The sequence below is a fragment of the Amblyomma maculatum genome, chromosome 6, assembly GCF_055883805.1.
Source record: "Amblyomma maculatum isolate TAMU_Amacu chromosome 6, ASM5588380v1, whole genome shotgun sequence".
Lineage (NCBI taxonomy): Eukaryota > Metazoa > Arthropoda > Arachnida > Ixodida > Ixodidae > Amblyomma > Amblyomma maculatum.
This window is the reverse complement of record NC_139349.1, coordinates 21814473-21841246: the sequence shown is the minus strand read 5'-3', so window position 1 is coordinate 21841246 and position 26774 is coordinate 21814473. Positions and strand designations below refer to the sequence as shown.

Genomic DNA, 26774 nt, shown 5'->3' with positions numbered 1-26774 from the left:
ATAAAGCGGACTCTCAGTGAACGCGGCCGCGCCGTATCTGCCTGCTGCCGGGGACAGCCACTTCTGTGGCAGGTGGCACTGGGGGTCGTCGGGAACCCGTGACTGTTGTTGCAGACATCGGCAGTGTGTGGGCGACGGGAAAGCGATACGGCCACCACCGTCGCAAGCGGACATGCAAAATGTGCCCGTTGCCAAAGGACGGCGGCAGCCATGCTCCCACAGGCCACTTCTCGACTGGCAGTAGCCCCGGGGATTCGAAGATCTGGGATTACGATGGCACGAGTCATTCAGCCGTCGTCATCCGCGTCCAACAGCGTGCGGCGCAGGATCGTCGCGTTTTACTCCAGGTTCTTCGTGCTGAGTGAGTGGCGGACTGCACGATGTAGTTGCATAGCGGCAGTACACGAGCACGTGCGCACGGAGACCTGATTGAGGATGCGCGCTTCGTTAGCTTGATATCGCGCTGTTTCTAGGGCGCCGACAGCTACAGCTGCGAAAAGAAAAAAAGAGCACACTGAGGGACGTTTCGCAAACTCTTCGCAACCGCGATTTGTCCTGACAGGAACGCAAACGGTGACGTTGTTTTTGCGTTCATCCGGCTGACGTTCAGCTGCATATGTTCGGGCTGTTTACCTCGGATTCCCTCCCTTGGCGACACTGAATTTGTATTTATAGGAAAGGCTTGTAAAGCATCCTATCAAATGCAGTTAAACACGTTGCTGTCGCAGATTGTAGGGCATGCTGACCGCTCGAGGGCTGTAAATTTATCTTGCGCTGTTGCTCGGAGTGTGCTTGCTCACATGGAGCATGCCCACACTGTGATGGGTTGTGCTAATTCGACAGAAAGCGCTCGGAGCATGCCTCGAAGACCGTCTTGTGGCGTTTCTTTTCCTGTTTCTCTCTTCTCTTTCTGTTTTCTTCTCTCTTACTCCCTTGTTTTCTTTCTCGATCCCGGGTTCCGTGTCTTTCTTTCATGCATTGCTTCGACCACGCTTTCGTGCACTTTCATTCTGTAGCGCCTTGTTTTCACGCTCTTTTCCGAGAAGGAACTATTAACGTTTTCGTTCCAGCAACGTCTCTCTCGCGTTTGCACATTTTGTCCTTTTCTATTTATTTATTGCGGGCAATGGTTGCTTCGCGTTTCTTCTAGTTTTGTTTTTAAATTTCGCTTTCGTTTCCCTCGCCACGCTGTGGGTAGCAGCAGCTCTTCTCTTGACAAGCGACTACGCTCGACCATATGGCCGGTTCGCTTCTGTGGACACGCTGCGCGCGCTTCGGCTTTTCCCTACACTCATCTCAGTAGCCCAGCAGCAGCCCAGTGTTGAAACAGAGGCCAACGACAACCCCCCCTCCACCCGCGTCTGTCTTCGCCGAAACAAATACGCGTGTGCACAAACTTGGAGAGGGGGAGAGAGATGCCCACATGCGAGCGCGTGGTGGTGCAAGGACCAAAACACGCACGCCTTCAAACCGAGGCGTGGCCTACGCCGCTCTCTTCTCTCCGCGGGGTTCCGGGAAAAACCGAGAGGAGCGAAATTTCACGGAGCCAGACGTATGAATAGTGCGCGCACACGAAGACACATGCACACACAAGTGCGTCGCACCGCTGCTGCTCAGGTTCAGACTGGCAGGCAGTCTGGAAAGCGCAGTGCGAGAGGTGCAGGCCATGGAGGTCTTTCTTTTGCTCGTGGAACGCACGGTGTGCGCATGCGCGCCGCACGAATCAGCAGACATCTTTGCCGTGCGTCTGCGAGCCTTTTATTGCGAAAGCAATACTGCTCGCAGTTTGAGCCTTCAGCGTGGAACGGCGGTGACCACCATTGACCTTTGACCTTTAGACGACCCCCGTAGACGACCCCAAGCTGGCAGGAGGTGCCAATTTGGGTCTCTCGTTTCACATGGGACGGTTATGTCAGAATCAGCCTGCCAGGACCCTGGCATTCACGTTACCCCTATAGGCACGTTCATATGGCTTGGTTAAAGCGGGGCTTTATGTGTGGGCTGGGGAAGAAGAAGAATTGGAAGAACGCTCGGTCACCCGCAGCTATTGCTTTCGCTCAATATTCGGTTTAGCAGCGTTGAACTCTTCTCATTTTTATTCTTGTTTTTATCGGTGTGCTAGGAAATTTTTCCCGAGTGAAGCTGTTGTCGCGCCGTGTGCCGCGGAAGCTTTCATCTGGTATTCTTTCAATGGTTTTCTTGTGTAAAATGTATCGGCGTAGGTCTGGCACTGACCGTAACAGCTCTCACTACCTACACCATCTTTGTGCCGCTACTAATCATTCCGATGCCTCGAGCGTGTCGAAGCTCTACAAATTTTAATCAGGTCTGGGATTCACGTTACTCTGTTGCATCTGATAACGCTCGCTACTGAGTATATATCTTATTACACCCGTATAGTGCAAAATCTCTACTGGAGGGAAACTTTTCCCTCTAGGTGGTCGATGGGTCGAAGAAAAAGAAAGGAAAAAAAAAATGCAGCCGGTCATCGCGCCCGCAGTTTTCCCACAGTGTCCTTCTGTTTAGACATGTCCGGTGTTTCAACACAGAGGCTATACCTATTGCACTCATGGGAGTCGCGCCGCGTCCTGCCATTAGTAACAAAGGCAAAAGAAAAAAAAAGTGCGAATTGAAAGCGAGCGTGAAAAAGAAACCAGTTCGGCTGCGGGTGGTCAATCGGGGCTTTTCGACCGGCCCTTTATTTCCTTATTTTTCGATCTCAACTGGGACGTCTTCGTCGGAAACACAAGAGGTACGATTTTCTGCGCTGGGACCGATTTCTCCCTCTGTCAGGGCTGCCTTTTAAAACTCACTCCTCTCTGCTTGTCCTCCCTTTAAACCCGGTGTAGTTTTAAAGGGCCGTGAAAAAGTGGTGAGAATAATGCAGTTTCGTCGCGCGTACAGGGGAGGGAAGTCACAATCTTAATCCTGAGCGTTGAAAGGAAAGAGTTATGGAAGCGAAGTCAACTTCTCACGTTTCCCCCCATGTCGTCCAGCTCGGATCCGGGAGGGCACCGTGTCCAGGGGACTGGCTCGCGAGCGTTTAAGCCCCCGGCGCAGTATACGAAGGGTGCGTGTCGCCATAAAGACACGGGTGATGTAATCGCTGCATGCATAGCGGCTCACGAGAGGGCTGAAAGCGGGGTACGCTCGAGTGGTTACCGTCGCGTCTTTATTACTTTTTTTTTTTCTCCGTATATCTTTATTTGTTGAGAGTCGGAGCTCGTTGAAAGGGCTGCAAGTGCTGCTCTCCAATGATCGGGCAGGCAGAAAGAGAAGAGATCACGCAGTTTGCCTCGACAGATGTGGCGCGGAAAAGTTGCGGGGAAATTTTCCAGAACAGCATGGCGCAGCCATACAAGGTTTACGGCTGTTCCTGTCAACAGCGAAAACAGGGTCGCCCACCAAATACTGTTACTTAAAGGGGTGATTACTTTTCGGCTTCTGTACCGATATTTCGTTGCCGAGATGTTAAACTTTAAATTTCCACGGAGTCAACGACGTTTCAGTACAGAAGCCGAAGCGCCTTGATCGTTATTTACCAGCGACCTCTGGTCAGCGTTCAAGTTTCCTATACTGACATGACTTTACTAACCGACCATGTGATATGCCAATTCTAATTTCATTCAGTGTTGTCACTTGACTCTTATTTCGTCACCACCGATATCTCCACATTCGAAAAGAGGGACTTCATTGAGCTGCAGAACGTGTAAAAAATTTACGGACTACGACGCACATCGTAATTTGTTCGCGTTTCCTGTTCCTTTCAAATTATTTGCGTTTTCGTTTCATCAGCACATGGTTGCGTAACGTTCTATTCGTAATTACTGTTTCCGCTGTACCATTTTACAAAAATCGACTGAGTAATCGTTAGCGTATACATAGAGCGCAGGCTAGCTTCAGCTTTGACGCTCTTTGTCCCCGTTTGTTTCATCGATAATCGACGATCTGTGCCTCTACACTATTCATTACCGGTCTGCGCCGTAGCAGATCTTGGTCGATACAAATTACGCCTAATATATCCAGCTCATTAAAGAGCCATTACACGCGGCAGCAGCTTCCTCACGGTTAGATGATTGCAAAGCGGGGCATGCGGACTGCTTCGTTCGTGTCCAGAGGACTGCTGCTACTCGCGGGACCAAACAGCAGGTGCGCGGCGGATGAAGCGAAGCTGAACGCACTGGCGACAACCATCTCGCGCCGCGCTCCGAAGCTTCAGATGATGCGACTCCCATCTGCACATGTCGTGGAATCCTTCTTCCCTCCCCGTCTTCATCTACTCTCTTTCTCTCTGCCCATGGCAAGGAGGCTGCCAGGCACAGCATACGGCTGAGAGGCGGTCCTCTGTTGCTCCGCACGCTTGCCAGGTGGTCGAACGAACCATGTGCTTTGCGCATCGTCGCGGGGGACCTCCGTCGAACGTTGGAAAGACCTAAAATCGACAGAGCTTGAATGTGTGACCTGTTTCAACGATTGAAGTCACCAAGTACTTATTGCCGGGAGTCATGTGGCATACTGCAATTGGTCTAGTGACAGTTGGGCTGCTAACCGTAGAAGTAGAGAAAGTCATTTAGTCATAAAAATTATGCGCAACAGAAATACGGTACTGAGGATGTAGGCGCTATGGCTAGGATTGGAAATGCGTGGGTGCAGGCAAAGCAGCGGCCACTAGACAGACGCGAACAGATTGTTTTTTGCCAACATTTTGACATATTCGTTGCAGTCAGCAGTATTTGACCTCGAAAAATCTCTGCACGCGAATTTTGTAACTTCTGCGCTATTTCGGGACATCTGATGCTCCGCTTTCTCGTAACGAAAACGATCATTACTGCGAAGCACAGACCAGGGCCGTGACGCAGTATTCGCTCTTCAACAGGGAACGCGCCCGTAGAAATGAAAGGGCAGCTGCAAAGCAGCGGTTCTGCAAAGCAGCGGTTCTTTTTAATACATAGCCAGTTTTTCTCTTCGAATAATACATATTTGCACCTCAAATGAAAAGCTTGAAACTTCTGCATCCACACAGTTAGCCTGGGTGCCACCGTCAGGCTGTGTTGGTGTGAAACTCATCCGCTCCGAGACCGCCTCGTCCCCCTCTGCACGGCTTCGTCTCTCTATTTTGCTCCAGTCCTTCGAATCAGACCAATGAGTGGTATTCGGGAGGGGACGTTGGGGACATGCTATGAGTTATCACTCATGATTTGGGTCCCCGACGGGCGAGCAAGCCCTACAAGTGGGCTGTATACGCGCGCCCACCCGCGGCGCTTTTGCTTGAAGCGCAGCGGCTGTCATGCTCTTTGCTAGCTGCCGCACGCGAGGCTTCATCAGAGGTCCCCAGCATGGCTTCTACACCGCGGGTTCGTCAAGTGACTCCTCGGGCGCCACTTGAACCCACGCTGCTTCATAGTGGGGACATGTACCGTGGGTTGTTTGGACCATCACAGGCTTCGCGAAGACCCCCCCGGCCTGGTGCTTTGGTCGGCGTGGTTAGTTGTGAAGCCGATTATTTGGGAGTGCGCGCTGCACTAGATGAATGCAGACCAGTGTGGAACGAGCGGGATTTCGGGTAATCCCTTGTACTACAACTCACTTTATCATGTCGAGGTCTTTCGCACGCTTATTTACTGTGGAGGCTGGGGGCAGAAGAAGAGGGGAGGGGTTGATGCACCGCATTTTGGGTCTCGCCCCTACTGTGGCACATATATGAGTCCACGGGTGCTCTTGAGCAGTCTGAAGCGCGCGCGTTTTATTTTGGTTATAAAATACTTACAGGGTCCACGTAAGCTACACCCTGTAAGATTTGTCGTCTTTGTATACAATGTATACTGGGCCCAATTTTTCGTCCTTCGAGATAAAAAACTTAATTTCCCACTGTTGCATTTGAGGCTTGTCAAAACGAAACTCAAGGGCATACTTCACGTTTGAGTAAGATAAATATGCCGAGAAAACAAAAATGTCAAGGGAATACGTAAGACGCAAAGGTGAACAGTCGAGCGCGTGAGGCCAAGGCGACATCGCCCGACGCTTTATTTATGGTGCCCAGGACGCGGGTGCATTCGTAACGAGCAAGCTCCTGCTTGGGGCGTCCGCGCCGCTTCTTCTTGCTCCTCTCGTCCACTGCCACTCGACCTGGTGGCTTCGTTTCAGGGTCGTCACTCTCCGCGCCCGACAGCGGAGGTGGCTCGGCGAAGATGCGCGAATTGCAAATCAGACCTGGCGACGTCGTGGCTCAGCAGCAGACTTTCTGGCCTCCCCAATGTTCCGCGATTCTCGGTCATAAATAAATGGTCCGCGCGCCGACAGGCGTCGACCACGTCTCCGCCATGTCGGCGCCTTGTCGGTGTCTACGTTTCGCCTCCCTCCACTCCGCACCCCATGGAAGCCCGTTGACACGGGCCGCCCAAAATCTTACGTTGGCATCGCTGAACGCCACGCATGCTAGTGCGTTCGTGCGTAGTGTGAGTTTGCGTACGCCTTGCAGCTTTCTCTGCTTGATACACTGCCTGCGTGTTCGCATGACTCACCTCTCTGAGGCGCCTACGCCGTATCGCCGTCAAACCTGTTCGATCGTCATTCTTGCTGGCGAGATGGTTTGTTTTTCATTTCTTTTTCAACACGACACGCACTGTCGTGACGCTGGGGCTACGTCGACCCGGCCTTCACTTGGTAGCGTGCAGAGACTCGGGGTTGAAGTAGGATTGAATCTTCGAAGTTGGTGAAATATGTACAAGCAGGTTTAATGGCACTTTGAGAAAACTTATTTACAATATTTACACGAAAAAGAAGGGTACATCAGCAAAATGGCAAGCGTTAAGAGTTCATAGCGAGAAGCGACTGGATGAGCCGTTTACCCAGGGCCCAGAGCGACATTTCGTGCTCTGCAGCGTCCTTAAAAACCCCCTATGCCCAGCCCCTCTCTGAAGATGCTGACCAACCAAATCCAGGGCACGCCCCTCAGGTATCGGCATCCAATCGAACACATCACTGCACTGATGGTCTGAAGCACTGACTGGTCCGGCACTCATTCGTTGGGCGTGATCACTTGTTGGCGGGAAAAGCTTGGGAACGGCGAGGAGAGGAGGTACATTTCTATTCTTCAGCAAAGAAATCACAGGTTGGTTCTGACAAGGGGTTTTACTTCTCAGAAACCCGAGTGCACGTGGCGCCGCATAGGGCTCCCAACATGGTCCCTTTTCGACAATTGCAAATCTTTCCTGCATTCCCGGGAAATCACTTAATGGCCGTATGAGTCATGCTCCTTTCTTGTCCTGCACGTCAGCGGACATGTCACTCTGTCGTCTCCTTTGGATAGGAGGCATTCATCACTGGAGGATAGCACTTCTCGACTGGAAGGGTGAACAAAAGAAAGAAAGCACTTCCTGCTATTTCCCGCAGGGGGACGTTTCTTTGTGTTTTTCCAGACGTTCTCTTGACAGGGTCAATTTGGCATTTGCAGGTTGTCCACAAAGCAAAACATGCTTACAAAACAGGATTCCTGGAAACAGGCTCACTTAGAGCCATTGGACCATCACCACATATTCACAAAACTTATCCATGCCCACAGGCGAACAATAGAGCGCGCAATTGCGGATGCTTGGTCGTAACAGCCTCCTCCCCCGCCAGAAGAGTCTCGGAGGGCAGCAGTCCCAGCTGCTGCATGAAGAGACGACTTAATGGCCTGCACGTGAACGCTTGAAGCTCGCTGTTGCTTGTCGCGTTGTCTTGATTGTTGTAGGCCAAATTGCTCGAGCTGTCTGAAACTCAACCACATGTCGAAGCAAGCACTCGGCTCCCGTCTGAAGAGACCAGGTTAAAAGAAAACTGCCATTGTTGTTCGAGAAAAGCCCACTCTCAAGACGTTCAGGACCCACGTATTCCTAGAAAACCAAACGTGCTGCTTTACATAGTCACACATGTACAAGTGCACAAGGAAAAAAAAAAAAAAACCTGATTATCAATTTGGATACATGGTGAGGAACACCTCGGACCGCTTAGAAAGAGCGGCTAAGCGCGTCCGCATTCCCATTTAACTTCCCCTTTTTGTATCTTATTTCAAAATTGTACTGCTGTAAAATCAAGCTCCTCCTAAGAAGGCGACTGTTCTTTGATGTCGCAGTTTGCAGCCAAGCCAGGGGACAATGGTCCGTCTCTACGGTGAATTTGGCCCCTCCAAGATAGCACTGCAATTTTTGAATGGCCCATACAATGCAAGCGCACTCTTTCTCTGACGCGCAATAAGCCCTTTCTCTAGAACTCAGTTTTCTGCTCAGGTAGAGCACGGGGTGCTCATTACCGTCGTCATCTCTCTGGCAGAGAACAGCACCTAGCCCTCGATCACTGGCATCACACTGGACCGTGAATTCTCGGCCATAGTCTGGAGCTCGCAATACCGGACGGCTAATCAGCACAGCCTTCAGGTTTACGAAGGAGGCTTCCTTTTGTTCGTCCCAGACTACATTTGTCGGTTCTGTCTTGCGGAGAGCGTCGGTCAGAGGGCTAGCCAAAGCTGAATAGTTAGGGATGTAGTGATTGTAGTACCCAGTCAGACCTAGGAATGCTCGAATTTCCGTCTTCGTGCTCGGCCGCGGATAGTCTGCTACCGCAGAAATCTTAATCTCGCTGGGTTTCCTGAAACCTTGACCTACATTGTGACCCAAGTAGTCCACGGTCGCCCTTGCCAGGCAACATTTCTCGGCCTTTACGGTTAGTCCAGCTTGACGCAAAAGGCTCAGTACAGCTCTTAGATGTACCATATGGTCCGCCCATGAGTCGGAAAAAACCGCAATGTCGTCTAAATAAGGCACCGCGAATGTTTCACACCCCTTTAAAACCCTATCCATGAGTCGGGAAAAACAAAATGGAGCATTTTTGAGCCCGAAACTCATCATTGTTGGCTGGTAGCTGCCCGTCGGAGTGACGAAAGCCGCGTATCTGCTGGCGCGTTCAGTGAGCGGTACTTGCCAGTATCCTCGAGTAAGGTCCAGCGTAGTCACATATGCCGCTCTACTGACCTGTTCTACTCTCTCCTCAATATTCGGAGTAGGATACACTTGATCCCTGGTGAGAGAATTTAGCTTTCGGTAGTCTACCACAGGCCTAGGGTCTTTACCTGGAGCTTCTACTAAGATCATAGGCGAAGCATAATCGCTTTCCGAGGGTTTTATTACTCCCAATTCCAGCATGCGAGTTACTTCCCTATCCAGAATTTCTCTTTGCCTTGGAGAAAATCGGTAGCACCTTGATCGCACTGGCACGTCTGAAGTCAGCTCAATATCGTGCTCAGTCAAATCAGTTCTGCCTGGCCTGTCCACGAAGCAGGCCTCAAACTCTGTTATTATTTCGCCCAGATTGGACAGCCGGGATTTCTTTAGTTCTCCTCTCTGCTCCGTCTTTCTGAGAAGCTCCTGAGCGTTGCTTCCTTTTCCGCTGAGGCAAATCAAGTTATCCCCAATCTCCTCAGGAAGGTTTAACGTTAGATTTACCATGGTTTCCCTCTGCTCATAAGGCTTCATAAGATTGCAATGATAAATGCGCACTGCTTCACGCCTATCGGGGATTTTCACTGCGTAGTTAGTGTCAGAAAGCTCTGCAACGACTTTAGCAGGTCCTTCCCACTGTACTTCGAGCTTATTCTTGGGATCATTGGCTTGCTCCATAGCTAAGTCCTCTCGGTTTCCACTTAGAAGTCTCGTGAGATTACTAGACACCGGCGGCAAGAGGTTACTCTCTAGAACGTCCTCATTCCGTGTCTTATCAAGCTCACTTTCTAGTTGACTTATCTGAGATGCCTCGCTCTCAAAGTTTTCTGACCTGCTATCTTCCACATCGACCACTGTTTTAACTGCCGTTTCTTCCGCTGTGGAATTTTCTGGTATGAGCAGTGTAGCTAGTTCTCGCGCCCTTGAACGTGTTAAGGCTTGCACAACTCTGTCTCCGAACAGGATGCCCCTCTTTCGCAGTAGCATGTCCGATTTGTTGGAGAACAAATACGGATAGCACTTAGGAAGCTTTCCTGAAACGGCAGCCTCGGTTGTTAACTTGCCGAAAGGGCCCTCGATGACCACGTTCGCGATTGGCAAGCACACACTCTGATCCTCCACTACCTGGCGGATCCATGCACACTGTCCGGTATAGTCGGAAGGCGACACATACGCCGGATGGACAACATCCATCGTTGCGGCCGAATCGCGCAGTACCTTGCAAGGCTTCCCGTTGACTACTAGGTCATGCAGGTAGGGTTCTAAAAGCTGCATATTTTCATCGCAGTCCCTGACATACGAGAAAGCAATCTTTTCTTTCCGGCAGTTGACGGCAATGTGGCCCTGCTCATTACACCTAAAGCATGTGAGCGGCTTCCTAGCCTCAAGCTTTTTCTTTGTGTTCTGCGCGTTGGTCACTTCCCCACTTTTCTCACTGCCGTCCTTTCTAGGGCGTTTGCCTGAAGAAGCCTTCCTTTCTTCGTTTGCAAATCTAGCAAAGTGCCTTTTCTGACGGTTATTTACACTGAACTTGGGATTGCGGAGCCTATCTACTGCTGGGTTGCTGAATTGTCGGCGCGAAGCGTACTCCTCAATGAGTTCAGCAGCTTCAGTTGCCGACTTAATTTCGCCTCGGTCCTGTAACCAATTTCTTTCTTTTTCTGGGAGGCAGCTATAAAACTGCTCCAAAAGAATTCGCTCGACTACAGCGTCTCTATCACGGTAGGAATCAGTGCTCTTTAGCCACTCGCTCAAATTGACTCTTAAATTGTACAGGAATTCAGGGTAACTCTCGTCCCTGGACTTAGCAGCGTTCCGAAAACGTTGTCTGAACGCCTCGGCGCTAAGCCTATACTTTCTCAGAAGGCAAGCTTTGACCTTCTCGTAGTTGTCCGCGTCCTCCTTGCTTAGCCGCGCGACAACCTCCGCTGCCTCGCTGGGCAGAACCGTCAATAATCTCTGAGACCAAGTGTCTCGCTGGAAGGACAGTTTTTCGCAGGTTCGCTCAAAGTTACCCAGATACAGACCGATATCCCCTGATATCACATATGGCTGCATGTACTTTGACATCTTGAAATCTGCCTCCTTGTTGAGAAGAGGTACCGCTAGCTGGGGACAATTGCCCGACCTCTTGCTCAACTCTACTTCTAATTTCCGGAGCTCAATTTCTAGCTCCCGCTTTTTTGCTTCTCTCTCAAGCTTCTCACGTTCGTGCTCCCTTTCCTCTTTTTCCCTCTGACGTTCGCGCTCCCTTTCCTCTTTTTCCCTCTGACGTTCGCGCTCCCTTTCCTCTTTTTCCCTCTGACGTTCGCGCTCCCTTTCCTCTTTTTCCCTCTCAAGTTCACGCTCACGCCTCTCTTCCTCTTTTTCCCGCTCTTTCTGCTGTCTGAGCTGTTCCTCCTTTTTTTGGGCGATGAGGTTCCATGCTTCACTGAGCTCCTCATCATCGGCTCCCAAATCTGTGATTGCCTTTATAATCAAAGGTTTTCGTGCCAAACCACTTGTATCAATTCCCAATTCCTCACACAATAGCAACAGGTCCGGTTTCTGCAGCTTTTGTAGGTCCATGATCGCTCCGAGTGTCGGCTACTTCCAAAACAACAGTGCAAACTACCAAACCTAAAGGCGTTTCAACACTTTTTACCAGTTCTAAAATCTAACCCTGTTCTAGAACCTGGTCCACATCAGAAGAAAAGCCAAGCACTCACCCACACATGCGATCGATGTTCCGAGCTGCTCTCTTGTTGGCCGATTGTTGCGCCTGCTTGTTGCTTGAGATGCCACCTCCGATCACAAGATGTGGCTTGTAGATTCTGATCCACCTCGAATCACCAGTTGTTGTAGCTTGTAGATCCAGATCCCACCTCCAGTCATCAGATGTTGTGGCTTGTAGATTCAGATCCCAACGCTGGTCACCAGTGTTGGGGCTTTATCCCACCGCTGCCACCAGTTGTCGTGACGCTGGGGCTACGTCGACCCGGCCTTCACTTGGTAGCGTGCAGAGACTCGGGGTTGAAGTAGGATTGAATCTTCGAAGTTGGTGAAATATGTACAAGCAGGTTTAATGGCACTTTGAGAAAACTTATTTACAATATTTACACGAAAAAGAAGGGTACATCAGCAAAATGGCAAGCGTTAAGAGTTCATAGCGAGAAGCGACTGGATGAGCCGTTTACCCAGGGCCCAGAGCGACATTTCGTGCTCTGCAGCGTCCTTAAAAACCCCCTATGTCCAGCCCCTCTCTGAAGATGCTGACCAACCAAATCCAGGGCACGCCCCTCAGGTATCGGCATCCAATCGAACACATCACTGCACTGATGGTCTGAAGCACTGACTGGTCCGGCACTCATTCGTTGGGCGTGATCACTTGTTGGCGGGAAAAGCTTGGGAACGGCGAGGAGAGGAGGTACATTTCTATTCTTCAGCAAAGAAATCACAGGTTGGTTCTGACAAGGGGTTTTACTTCTCAGAAACCCGAGTGCACGTGGCGCCGCATAGGGCTCCCAACATGGTCCCTTTTCGACAATTGCAAATCTTTCCTGCATTCCCGGGAAATCACTTAATGGCCGTATGAGTCATGCTCCTTTCTTGTCCTGCACGTCAGCGGACATGTCACTCTGTCGTCTCCTTTGGATAGGAGGCATTCATCACTGGAGGATAGCACTTCTCGACTGGAAGGGTGAACAAAAGAAAGAAAGCACTTCCTGCTATTTCCCGCAGGGGGACGTTTCTTTGTGTTTTTCCAGACGTTCTCTTGACAGGGTCAATTTGGCATTTGCAGGTTGTCCACAAAGCAAAACATGCTTACAAAACAGGATTCCTGGAAACAGGCTCACTTAGAGCCATTGGACCATCACCACATATTCACAAAACTTATCCATGCCCACAGGCGAACAATAGAGCGCGCAATTGCGGATGCTTGGTCGTAACAGCACCTACTCGAGACGCAACACTGAAATATCGCGAGAGCTTCGCTTTGGGCCCTCTTCTTTTCTGGGGAGGGGCGATGGAGCGTAGGACGGGAATGGGGAATATCTTATTGCCTTCGTGAGTCATGCCTTGAGGGGCAGAAAAGAGCGCGTGGCAGCGATTTGCATGTAACCGCGAACGGTTGTTTCCCGACGATTATAGTTAACATTCTCTGTGCAGGGGTTCGAGCGTTCCTCTTCAGTTAGTGATTATTAGTTCCGTATACCGCTTATAACGATATTACAGTTCATGGCGGTTGCACATCGGTACGAAAGGTTTCGGCAGGAGAAAAGCGATCCGCTACCACGTGCCTGTTCACAAATTCAGTGAACAATTTCAAGCTCCCTTTATTACTATAATAAGTCCCGGTAATTTAATTATGTATCTAATTTTGCTGTATTGATATTAGGTTCTATTGTGTTACTCTTTACGGCTAAGAGTAATGAATTGAAAAGAGCAACAAAAAAAAAAAATGATAAAATGGCCGTGTTCCGTTTTGCTATCGTGTGGAGCAGAAATCAGGAAGATGTTGAGGGAAGAAAGGCACTGTGGGCATGGGATGGAGGAGAATAATTACACAGCTGGACTACATGTTAGCAAATATGGTAGGGGCCTTGGCAGCAACGGCCTTAGAGCTTAATGATGTCCTCATGGACGCCAGCAGGCAAATAAACCAAAAGTGTTGCTTAGGCAACATTAGCTACATTGAATTGAATCGAATTCGGTTCATTGTTCTTCCCGATTTTCGCCTTCCTTATGACTTGGTTAGCGCAGGAATAGCGGCAGGCGAGCTTTAAATTACGTAATGGCAACACCTTTTAGAGAGTGAGCTCGGGTTCCCGTAATGTAGCTTGACAATGATCAGAAATGGAATTAACCACCGTGGGCGCAACAGAGCCAGGGAAATCGGGAGGGAAATCTGCGGTAAGTATAATTTCAAAGACGTGCAGTTGGGTATTTACGTGGGAAGGACTGCAACTGCTCGAAACGTAATTGTATCAGACTGTTTCAACGGTGAGCACGCTTGAAGGTTATGCGCGACCTTCACCTTAGATGGCATGGACTAAAGAAAAACACTTGAGCCACAGCAACAACTCTAATTAATTAATCACTAATCTCTTGAAAGCGTAAACATATAACTTTGGCGTGGCTCCATCCATCGCTGTATTCCTCTGGCAACCGCCAGCATTCAACCATTGTTTGATTAGCTACACTTCTGCAGTGAGCAACTGCGAGTCTCGTGTCCTTGAGAATGCGCACTAATGAAGACTTCCTTAGTTTCTCTGGCCCGGTTGACCCTGCTGAACTCTTCCTTTCACTCGCACGTCTCAAGCCAAATCTGCGGGCCCCGCCGGCTCAGCTGGGCTTGAGAACCTGCGTACATAAACACACAAAAATAAGGAAAATATGGGGCAAACACAGACAGCCACGAAAAAGAGAAAGAAAAAAAAAAAGCGGCCAACGCACAAGGACATCGCGTGCTGAGCTCGATCGCCACCTACCACCAGACTCCCTCTTCCGGTGGTGGCTCGACTGAGAAAACCATCGTTGGGCCGTTCTTACGGTGTTGAATCGGATCTCAGCCGTTTTCTCCTTTTTTTTCGGCACTGTTTTTGCTTGACACGGGTCCCCGCGACTTCCGCAGGAAGTGGGGGGAAAGGATATTGGGTGAGAAGGCGAGAGAGGGTAGGCAAGCCATCAAAGCAAGTAAGGGGAGAGCGCGTGAGCCGGGGCGCGTACGCATCCACGAGCAACTCGCAAAACTCCATTCACATCGTCTCGGCCTTTCCTCTTTCTCCTCTTTATTTCGCGTGTTGTATGCTTTTACTTTCCCCGCTGTGCAGCCCCACCATCGTCGCCACTGTAGCTCCGGTCTGGCTTGGATGGAAGAATATGGACATCACCAGGCCCTACTACTACTACTATTACTACGATGACGCAGTGGAGAGAGAGATTTGAACATTGCCGCCTGAGTGCGGGCGCGAGAGAGAACACGAAGCGAAGCGGGCGGGAGAGAGCGTGGGTAAGGGATTCGTCTGTCGGATGCAGCAGGCATGGACGTCTCTGGAGAGGAGGGCAATAGAAGAGGCGAAGGAGAAGAGAAATCTACGGAGATCTGCTCGCCGGCACTGCTGCTGTGGCGCCTCCGTACGTTTTTCACCTGTGCCGCTTTTTCCCATGGCCTGTGACCCACTCCTCCGACTTCCCACGGTTCCCAGAGAAGGAACTGCGCGGCGACGCTCGGCAGCTTGCCGGCATCTGAGCGCGCGCGTGCGCTTTTCATCTTTGCATCGCGGCGACCAAAGAAATACAAGAAGACTTTGGTAGACGAAGCAGAATAAGAGAAGCGATGTGGCCCGAGGTGCTGCTACTATTCCACTCTCCCTCACTTTCTCTCTTTCCGGAGACGGCGCTTTCGTTGCGTATCGCCTGCTTCTTCCCTTTCTCCATCGCCTCGCGGCGTCTTCGTCGCTTTGGTGGTAGTACTACTACGTCGGCCGCCGTAGTAAGATTTTTTTTTTGTTGTTTTTTTCCTCGTGTTCGTCTTCCTCCGGGCGATCCATGAATGAAAGCGTATAGTAGTAGCGAAGTGGCGCCGCCCACTCCAGCGCATGTGGATCGAGCGAAGAGCGGCTGCGGCGTAAGATGCGTGAATGAAACTGGTTTCCATGCCGGAGCTGTGGCCCTTTCCCTTGTCAGTTTCCTCTTTTTGTTTCTGATGCTTTTCCGTTTGCCGTTTCTTTCTGCTTCCTTCCTTGCCGCGTAGAACGGGAACTTGCTTGGCCTCCTTGCGGGACGTCTCCACTAGCGAGGAGGCAGTCGTCTTCTTTGTTGTGCGCTTTCTTCGTTTTTTGCTTTTGTTTCTGCAGCGCTAGTTTGAGCACGGGGCTCTTCCTCTCGCCTTACACGGGCCGAGTTTATGCGTGTGTATGCGCGTGCCTGCGAATTTGTTTGTGTACGCGTGTCCGTGGTTTTCGGATAGCGGCCGAATCGACTCTCGCCTTTCCGACGGGTTTGGCGCATAAACGGCTTTCCCTTCACTTCGCCGACCGGATGGGGCTGCCGCGGCCGTGCATAAATAAGCGGAATCGGGGTAACCGAGGAGAATCGCCTCTAAACAACGGGCGGTTTTTATGGACCGAGAGTTCTTCGCACATCCGCAGCAGCTCCTGCGTCTTCAAAATTTTCCGCTCGTTTTCTTAGCCCTTTAACTAAGGGCATCGAGCAAGGCCACGCGGTTTCCTGTGTAGCGCATTAACGTTTCGCGGTAACAATTTTCCCCAGTCCTTATTTTGCCTGAAGATATTGCTTAAGGCGTCCTCTGCCAACCACGTACGAGCACGGACGTAAAGAAAAAAAGACACGAAAAGAAATCAGAAAGTGCTGCTCTGACCGTCTGATTGCATCCCTTGCGGAAATAGGACGTCTATAGTGCAATTTAATAAGGTTAAATCGTTTGTTGGTGACGGACATCGCAACGCCAATGCCTGAAACATCGCTTCTACACTGTGGCCAAATAAGGAAGTTTAATCTACCTCGCACTCGCAGTGGTTTGTGCAGACCGTTGCGTGGCGTTCCTCACACGGGCATCTGTCAAATATGTTCGAGAGCTGCTGCAAGTACTCAACGTACTCCTTGCACGTACTCAACGGAGGAAAGCATTGCTTTAAATTTTCGCGCCGCGCGTGGTCGGAACAGTATCGCGCCTTATATTACAGCGGATGCGAGCGCATCGACCTCCCACCTCCCACGTCTTGAGTAAACGAATGAATCCGCAGCTATTTCTGTTCAAACTTCGGAAAACGAGCGTTTTTCTTTTTTTTTTCTTTTTTTTTTTTTTTTTTTTTTTTTTTTTGCACCTCACGCATGGTACTCTCAACGAAAATCACTGTTCTTTTCATCTGTTTCACAAAGGCGAGTTGTGGTTTTCTAGCACAACCACGCTAGACGCACCCTCCCGTGGTCTTGAGCGTCATCTCTCAGCACCAGCACTCCCCGTGTGCCGCAGATATTTCGCAGCAGCATCGTCCCTGCCGTTGCTGCAGTGTCTTGGGCGCACACACGCACCGGGCGCCTGCTGTCATTCGCCCACTATCGAGTCTCCCTCACTACTTGCCGGGCGACAGCCGCGAAGAAGGGGTCAGCCTTGTGGAGCTACTTCCCTCCTGAGAACGCACGGCTGGTGTGCTGCGCCGTACGGGCGCCATATGTTGCCGCGGGGCCCAGCGTCGGCGGTGCTTTTCGTTTTCTTTTATCTCTCTTCTTCTGCTGCCGAGTCTGACACGCACCGGCTACGGCGGAATTTCGGTACGGTGGAGGCGAGGGAGTGGGCTCTGTGCGTTTCGGCTCTCTCTCCAACTGGTGTGCGTCGCATGGGCGATAAATGAGAGGCACCGCCTGGAGCGGCTATGTTTTGATTTGAGGTGCACGCGTCTTCGGTCTTGCAGAGGTCTCGTAAAAGTGAACCGATGTGTGTATCTTTCGCTGCTCTACTTCCTGAACGAGCCCCTGCTGATTACCAGGTCTCGATCCTGGGCGGAACGAAGCAGACTCGTTAATCCTTCTTACAGCGATGACTGAAGTAAACAAAAGAGTCGAACACTCTTCTTTAAAGCCTCATATTCAGTAAACCAATTAAAATGAACTTTATTCAGCCCAAGAGCGCTTTAATTTGAGGCCTTCAGATACGATAACAGTGGCACTAGAACCGTGTTTTTTTGTGGTCACTGTCGCACTTATCTTGCATCTGATGTTCAGTGCACGCTTGTGTAACTCCCACTAGTCAGCGTTAATCAGCGTGACTCCACTTCCAAGGCAACGGAAAGCAAATAATAATAATAATAAAAAAAAAAAAACACTCGCGCTATGGTCATGCGAGAAAGCAGGCCCACACTACCACTTCGAAAGCTGTCTTCCCGGTCCTTTCCAGGTTCCCTCATATATTTATTTTGTTTCAGTAGCACGTCAGTTAGGCTAGTATGACGTCGCGAGGGAAGGATCCGGCAGATGCTAACCGTACGGAATTGTTAAGTGTCACGAAGGGCAGTTGCTAATGGATGTTTTGGGACCGAGTAGGCAAACCGAGCAAGTCTAGCGAACCTCGCGCCGATTCCGCCACTAACTGGATTGTGTGCGCAAGCAAGAAGTATGCCTGCCGTTCAGTCTAGCGACGACACGCATCAACTGACGTAATCGAGACACGGGCAAAAAGCCTCGTAAGTAATGAGAGGAAATTTCTTATTGCTCATTACGCGTTTTGCGACTTCGACAGAGTGCGTTTTGGCGCCCCATGTAGCTAGCGGGAGCCACTCCGTTTAGAAGTGCGTTGAACTCGGTGAAATGAGCTGCGTCCCCTTTCCCTCCAGGTCTGATCTCCCCGGTGTCCGGAACGCCCAAATGAGAGGGCGCCGCAGTACAGAGGTCAAGGGCGCTTCTGTTTCTTTTTTCTTTTTTTTAACTTTTGCCTGCCAGCCCTCTGTCCGCAGTCTCGTTCGCCTTCATGCTGCGCCCGCAGCTGCTTGGAAAGGAGACGAAAATTCGTGACGGCATCGGTGTACTTTGGTAGCTTTCTGCACCCGGCCGTGTCTTCTACAGGTGCAGGTCTTTGGTTCAGACCGAACCGAGAAAGATTCGGATCAGCACTGACGAGCAGCTGCGCGCCGTCCATCCCTGCTGGTCGTAGTGCCTGTAATAACCGGGAGCATAATGTAAGCCGAGGAATTGTATAAGTAAGATTGCTGCACATGGCAATCGCTTGACTTCTCCAAGAGCGTCGACCTTTTGTGAAGCAGACAGGTTTTCGTAATTTACAATTTTGTAGTATTTTTGCTTTCTTCGTATGGGTCGAAGACAGTGAGGGATACTTGGACACTGGAAGGAGTTTAGGTCCCGTTGGAATGCTTAAATATATTTGTCGAAGCGCCAAAGCTAGCATTCTTGTTGTACACCGCAACGTTAACACGAAGATTACAAGGCAAAATAGAAAGAGCTCGCTGGATGCAATTCTATAGCGCTCATTTGTCTGTTTCGGTTGTATGAAAAGGGCGCGAAACGACGTGACAAAGCGTTACGCAAACGGCTGTGTTTCCTTATGGTTTTTATGGGTCCATTGTGGCGGACTCGTTTTTCGGAAAGCATATATCCACATCCAACCCTTTCTAACATTAGTCATGCCTGCTGCGCCACTCCAGCACGTGCAAGAAGGGTCGTCTCTGTCTGGAAGGCGCGTCGAAGGCAGTGTAAAGCCAGATGACCGCATAGAAAAGCGCGGAGCACATTTAAAATAAGAAACAGCAAGTAAAATTGATGTGCGCGTGCTCGCATGCGTGGTAAAACAAGCGAGTACCAGCTGTCCTCAGCGTTGTTCCAGCAACCCAGAAAGGCAGGTGGCTGCCCTCCTCACCAAACGCCTGTTGGCGCAAGCGTTCGCGTGTAGTCGCAGGTGTTCGCTGGGCTCCGCAATGGGACTTGGTGCAGTTCACAAGGGGAGGGGGGGGGGGGGGGACGCTTTGAAGAGAGAGGATAAAGGGAAGATAAGTCGCGGGCGGCCTCATAGAGCAGACAGGGCGATGAGAGTGTGAGGGGAAAGCCACGGTTTAGGAGGGAAGGAGGGACAGAACCCTAGCGTAGCCTGCCGGCTTCTCGTAGTAGGCACTACGCGAAGCGTGTCTGATTGGTCGATTTCGGCCACGTGAGCCGAATGTCTTTACACGACGTCGTTACTGAGGTCCTGCCGGCGGCAGCAGCAGAGAAGGTACCGTCAACGGCCCGAAGGCCAGCCCCCGACCGCCTGCGTCGTCATCTAGCAGCTGTCGTCGAAGCATTCTCCGAGGACGAAATGCGATTTGATACGCTTTATGAAGCGGTGGGCTTCTGGTTCTGTCGACCCAAGCCTGGCGCGAGCGAACGAAAATGAGATCGGTCGGGCGGGCAAATGCCTTTGAGATGGCGGCGATGAGGTTATCGGTCTTTCCTCCCTGCAAACGCCCTATCACATTATTCGTTAGGAGATGGGCTTTGGTACCCTCTCTTTTCCTCTTTCATGTTTCCAGGAGCAGAGTCATCATACTGATGACAAAGTTATTTGGAGTCTGTTCGTGCTGATGTCTAACCGAAAATACGTGCCGTATGCCTGTTTGGAAAACTGATTTTCGGTCTAGATGTTAACTACGAAATTAAGGTGGCCTGAGTGTCCGCAGTGGTCACTTCAGTGAGGCGAATCCAATAATTATTTCCGAGAACTGGTGGCGAGAGGTCCTGAAAAGAAATGAGCATGGAAGAAATCCTTTGAGGTTCATTCTTGTCGACAAGTGTGCGGTTTAGTTCAAAGAAATGAAATGAAAAGGCACGGCTTCTTCAGTGCGAATGTGCGTATTTTAACTACGAGCATAACAGCCGCGCGTGAAGGCAGACTCTAAGTTCCACGTTTTCTCTGGATGGTGATAACTGGAGTCGCATTTCATGGAAGGGCGTCAGTGTGTATTATTGACTGTCATTTGGAGAGAGTGAACACTTGACCCTGACTAGTTGGAAGGGACATGTCTGGACAATGGGAGCAGATACGTGTCCATTTTGTACGTCTTTCACGAGCTATCGGAATCACGTCGGTGAAACCCTAAAAGCGAGCCGCTTATCGCAAAAGGTCGTGTCCCTGGTTGAAAAAACTTCTGGAAACACTCTTGATCTTGCCGCCTTCAAACGAGCCGCGCTGACATGTCAGCAGAAATCCTCAGAAAAAAAAAGAGGAGGAGGGAGAAAAAGAGTAAGCGACCATGTATCAGGGTTTGAACTGCAGTATCTGTGCTATCCTATCACCTATTGAGCAGGACCACAAAGGAATTTTACATTACCCACTGGACGAGGTTTTTCGGCCGCCCGAGTCACTTATGTATATGTGCACGTGGCTGGCGCAGTCCACGGGTGTTCTCGTCTAGCCATGCCCACGAAGCATGTTTACGGGGTCCTGCGAACGCTTATTCCAATCGCCTTCATGTGGACATGGACTCAACTAGAGTTTGCGGACAACTATCACAAGTCGCCGTTGTTCAAGGTCTGGAATATTGTTTCTTATTGATTGACTCCGGGTTGTTTTCGCGTGCGCGCCGTACGTGCGTACGCGCTCGTCGACATGCATAGTCTGTTATCAATCGGAGTAAAATAAACTTCCCAAATATTCGAGTGAAGGGCTGATGTATATTGTTGAGACTGCTTTATCATTCTGCACACGTGCGATTTTCGTTTTTGGCCCATGCTGCCGAGTAATAAGGCGACCTAGGAGAATGAGACCTTGTGTTTTCTTCAAAAATCAGTCTCGTGTTTGTAAAATGGGGAGGGGGCAGCATGTCGCACTCGGGTTTCATCAGTTGAGAGTTTCATTTAATATTACTCAAATTAGCATCGACTGCTCATTATATAAATTTAAACGCGATTTTGTTTTAGAGACTTCATTGTGAATAGATAAGGGCCAGTAGAAAACAGCACACGACCGGAAAATAACGTAGACATTCTGATAGTTCCATGCAAATGCTGATTTTTAGAAGTATTCTTATTTTTATAGTCTATGCACATGTTTATTGCCTACGCCAATGTTTTGAAGAAATGTCGTGCTGTAATATTATGTAGCACAGATAAATTTCTGCGTGTCGGACCAAAATCGAAATAAATTTAACTGGAGGAGAGCTGAATAGTAATGTGCCGTTCTCTGATTTGCTCAGTCCGTTGAAACCATTAACTTTTTTTTTCGATTTCTGCCATTCCATTTTTACTTCACTTAGCGAGACATTTAGACCATTATAGTGCCTAACACGAGAGGCAATTGTAGTGGTCACTTTATTCGAACAGTCGCCGCAGAAGACCGCCGGCCTCTTACACATTGGCGGTTCGTCGAAACTGCACTCCCGTCGCCCTTTGTTCAGTGGTACGTTGTGCGAAACGTTTTCCTGCCTGAATTTGCATGCACGGAAATTGGGTATCCCTACCGCCGGCTCTTGCAATTCCGGGATCCGTGGTTGATTGAATCTTACATCACCTTAGCTTCTAATGGTTATAATCATCTTACCAGGCGCCGGAAAGTACATCCAGGAAACCGTAACAGCGAGCATCCTTCTTTTGCCCACGTGATCATCTAAAAGAAGGACAACACGGAAACTGAAACTGCCTGCACGATTTTGCGCGCGCTCGTTCCGCAAAGGAACAGTTATTGGGTTCACTCGGCCGTGAATAATTAAGGTGGGGCCGGACCCATCTGCGAAGCAATTACCAGCTTGGTTTCATGTACCGAACTGACAGCGCTGGTCGGTTCTGATTAGCAGTGCTTTTTTATCATTGCATAGTCTCTTGGTTCCAGCGACCGTACAGTGGCTTAAGTAATCATTTAAAAGGTCTTTTTTATTTTTCATTTTGGGAGCCTAAACTACTGGCTGATTCCCGCCGTTATCTCGAGTAGCAATCACGTTTACTGGTAGACTTTTTCGAACAGTCTACCCTTGCATGTGCTCCTTCCTTCACGAGTTCTTAAAGCAGCAGGATGCGCTGAGGCAGAATCACAACTTGTCATAGAGCCAACATGGGAACACCCTGCGTTTCGTAATAGCTTAGTAAGAGCTATCAAGGTCGTTAATGGCTGTTTAATCTAACGAGGCTCATGTCTTGTTGGAGGTAATGCTCGACCGTTGACGTAATAATCTAGTCGACCTCTACAGTAAGCCTGAGAGCGTGCATTCCTGGTCCGCTGTCAGAATGTCATTATTTATTTTTTTATTTTTTTCATTTGATGGACCCCAAAATTTTGATATGCCGGGAAAGGGAGGGGTCCTTGCATTTTATATTCGCGTGAGGCTGTCTTATACTAAAGAAAAAAAAAATACGCAAGATGCCTGTCCAAGACTCGGTATAGGCATACTAAAATTGCACATACTTGTCCTTTCAATAGCACATGTACAGAATGCGTGCATGAGGGTTCTGCACTCATAATCGTCTATCCATGTGACATGATTTCCCTATGGCGTATCAGAGAGGCGAACTTCGATGCATAACGTATTTCGTTGCAACTAGTATTTGAGACACGTGGGAAGGCTGAACAGAAAATGGCCAACTGCGGCCCGTGGCCTGCAAGTTGTGTACAGGATGTGTGTTTCTCTGCTGCTTTCTACATCAAGTGTCGCCAGTCGGCATGGGGCGCCTATCTGTGCATTTCGTGAGAGGATGTTTATGCGGATATCCCCACTGAAAACTACCGCACACTTGTACGCAATCACTTGCGGGTGCGCCTGCATATTGCAGGGTATCCAGCAACCGGAAAAACCGGGAATCGACAGGGAAATTTTATGCACCGGGAAAAATCAGTGAAACGTCAGGGAAATCGTCAAAAATTTTCGCCAAGTCAGGGAAAATCGCACGATATAGTCTGCAATGCATTTCCATTTCAAGCTGGCGCATTCTTTTCTTTTTTTTTTTGCTGTCTTGCCAGTGCGCGGCCGCCACGACGGCCACGCCGCAAGGTGAGGCACTATACTTTGACGCCAGCGCATGATTGAGCTGCACAAGAGAACCAATACCACGCCGGCAGCGGCCAGAGCAAAAGCAATCGGCGAGCTGTGCTGCCCTCCATGGTGATACTATAAAGTCTAGAAGGTTTACCTAGTGCTAAGGATCCTACTAGTGCGGCCAAGCGCGCGTGCGCAACCATATTGGATTTGATTGGCTGTTTGCGGGGGGGACGGCTCGCGTGCTCTGAGGCTGGCATCAGCGCGCTTTTAATTTTCAGTAATCTTTTGACGTTTTTAACGGACATTAACACTAATGACGGCCTTTTCACTATTATAAATTGCAGAGTATGATTATTAATAGCTTTTTGTTGTGAATTATCCGTCTGTGCTCATTATCATCAGCAGCTACATTTTTGAGTCTCTTCATAAGTCAGGGAATTTGAACTAAAATAATCATCGAGAACCTGCAAAAATCCGGGATTTTTAAAATAGTGGTTTTCTAGACACCATGATATTGATTGTAGAGTGTTTTGCGTCACTAGATTGTGAACAAGGAAATACGTCCAGATATTGTCGTCTTGCGAGCTAATCCCAGTGGCGCGCTGCTTTTTATGGCCAGATGCTTCCTCCCGGACTTGACGTGCCTGCTTTGTGCTATGCTTCTTCAAGTTCCCGGTTCCCAGTGTTTGTTGTTTCCGCGCCTGTCATTAGCAGCGCTCTATTTTTTTTTTTTTTTTAGTTTCTGGCATCTTTTTTTACTTTCGTCTTGTAGACGAAATCTAGCTGAGCCTAATGCTTCTGTGCTGTAGCTAAGGGTTACTACATGGGTTCGTGCAGTCTGCAGACCGCCCTGCGTCTGGTATAAAAAAGAAAAGATGCCCCCTGTAGCTTGGAATTATTATATGAAGAAAAAAAAATATATATATATATATTTACAGGCTTTCGCTTACATTTCGTTTTTTTTTTCTGCCTTGGAGCAATGATCTGTCAAACACCATCTATATCTGCTATACCGTGAGCCTTTTGATAAGGTGAAATCAGAAACGGCAAATAAAGAATAGAGAAGAAATGAATTGGCACTTGTGTTCTGTTCAGCGACTCCCGTAGTTCATTCTTTTTGCTCAAAGTTGGCTTAGGGGCATGGAATTCACGTTTCTGGTTATTAGAGCATCTACATGCAGTGAACTCCTTTTGTTAAACACGTAAGCGCGGTGCGACATCGGCGATGAGAACGCCTTGGTTGTGATTCATAATTGACAGCGTTTTCTTTCGATTACCTTTTGCTTGTACTCCTTCGCTTGCACGTGTTGTGCTCTGAAAGGAACAGCAATACTAAAATAAAAAAAAAAAAAAGAAAAGCAGACCGGAAGGCTCGCGTCCCACGAAGCTTGCTTTTCTGGCTAACCTCTGGGCCTCTTTCCCAGCAGGGCTTCTTCAGTCTTGCTCCCCGGGAATGAGCGAATCGAGCTTTCCAGTGCGAAATGACGCACATCCGATCTGCTCGCCCCTTTATCGCTATCGGAGCGCGCGGTTGGCGGCAGCGGCTCTTAGTCTCGGCAACTTCCTTGTCGAGGCGACCAACCGCGTTCTCGCGCTGGCTCTGCGGCTCTGCCCAATGAACGAAGCGAGAAAGTGTTCAAACTGGCGGGGATTTTTTTCTCGAAGAATTGAAGCGTTCAAAACATAATAATAATACGTTCTTCTTTTAAAGTTCTCGAAAAGATGCGGCGCGAGTTTCTCGAGTAACCCCGGTGGCGCTAGTGCGAGATCTGTCTTGTGTCCCACGCTCTCGCTACGGTGGTCGGCAGGTATACATATCCTGCTCGACAGTTTTCATTTTTAACCGTCCGCTTCTCGCTCCACAATCTTTACGGCTACGGCATGTGGGATGCTGAGTACGTTTGATTTCGCCTTTTCTCGATTATTGTTTCTAATTATGTTTTATTTTTGTTTTTCTCCTTAGACATTGTGTTTGTATGATTGACTTCATGTTCGTATTGCTTGGGTGGATTCTGTTTTTGATTAATCGCGCCATGCTTTTGAATGCTTTGGTAGTGCCAGTCCTTCATTTCTATTTTGGGCTGATATTGATATAAATTTGTTGCGTTAAAAAAAAAAAAACTTTGCTGGTTTAGGCTTTATAAGTGCTCCTTCCTCATTTGCGTCAACATTTGGCGGAGCGAAATAACTTTGAAGCACGTAAAATCATCCCATGCATACTAATTAAATGCGTATGACCACATAAAGAACAATCACCATGCTTCCATAACTAAAAAAAAAAAAAGAAAAACGCTATTCGAGGCAATTAAAAGAGCATTCTTTTAATCACCCTAAACTTGCAGTTCGTGGTATTAGCATATGCACTCAGCTGCTTTTTCTCTTCTGTTTCTCCAGAACTGCCAACGCAAGTTCCTCCTCTTACACCTGGGACCAACCAGAAGATGACGCAAGCCTTGACTGCTAGCTTCAGCAGTTGGGAGAAGGAGCGGGAATCGCTCAACATTCCCAAAGGTGAGCCGGTCGTGCTTCGGTTTTCCTCTTCTTTACGATCACTCTACGTAACCTTAAGTTCCTCTCCTTACCTTCGCATCTAAATGGTTTTGCATTCATTTTTTGTCCGCACTTCGACGACGAATGCGCGCAAGATGCTCGCTTGTCTTGCGTTAGTTCGTCTGGTGTATAGTTTTGGTTGAGTTTATGCCAGAGTACTTGCTATTTTCTACAGTCACGTGACCGTGAGCGTTCGCAGGTGTCGCTCAACGTTTGGTAATGCATACCCAATGGTGCTCGACTCCATTGTTGGCGCTTCAACCGAGTGACACCACCTATACTCGGCGGGTATGCAGATTTTTTTTTTTTTTTTTCGATGATCCACTGGAGCGGCGACGCTATGTTTCGCACCTGCGCGCGCTTATTCACTGGTCCGTTGTCACGGGAGCAAAGAGATTTCGCCCGTCTTCCCCGCAATCGAGGAGCCTCTCGCCTCTGACCCGCACCCCATCTCGAATTATTCTCAGAGCGCGCGCTCCTTCGAGGCCATCGATGCAAAGTATGTCGGTAAAATAGAGGTGGTTTCATCGTGTCATATGTCATCGGAGATGCCCAAATGGAGCCGATGTGGGAGGTTCAGATTCATTTGGGTAGTTCGGCGCAGCGCTGCTCACTAAGTGTGCGGAAAGGTGTACGTCTTTGTAACAATAAACAATGCTGCTCGGTACCCTGGCCGCCAGCTTTATTGACTTCTTTTGTCCGTGCTGACGAAAAATGCGAAGTTCAAATATTGCTGTTGTCAGCGCCTTTCCAGTGGCTAGAATGAAACATACTGAGGAATTCTCAGCGGAAC

General features: G+C 49.3%; 1 protein-coding gene and 1 long non-coding RNA gene across 9 annotated transcripts in view; one reads left to right on the top strand and one right to left on the bottom strand.

The window, feature by feature from the left end:
• Nucleotides 1-26774, top strand: part of pnt (ETS transcription factor pointed) — a 325056-nt gene that overhangs the window by 258689 nt on the left and 39593 nt on the right. For 7 of the 8 annotated variants that reach the window (XM_084606204.1, XM_084606203.1, XM_084606205.1 and 4 more), the window contains one exon: nt 25826-25942. In XM_084606204.1, the coding sequence (XP_084462330.1) occupies nt 25826-25942 (117 nt within the window). Of the gene's footprint in view, nt 1-25160; nt 25327-25825; nt 25943-26774 lie in introns of those variants that run through there. The other variant, XM_084606207.1, reaches the window with a different exon arrangement.
• The window catches only part of LOC146185246 (uncharacterized), a 30246-nt gene continuing 17505 nt past the window's right edge, over nt 14034-26774 (bottom strand). The window contains exon 2 of the long non-coding RNA XR_014707973.1: nt 14034-14318. This is a non-coding gene — a long non-coding RNA (uncharacterized LOC146185246). The remainder of the gene's footprint in view (nt 14319-26774) is intronic.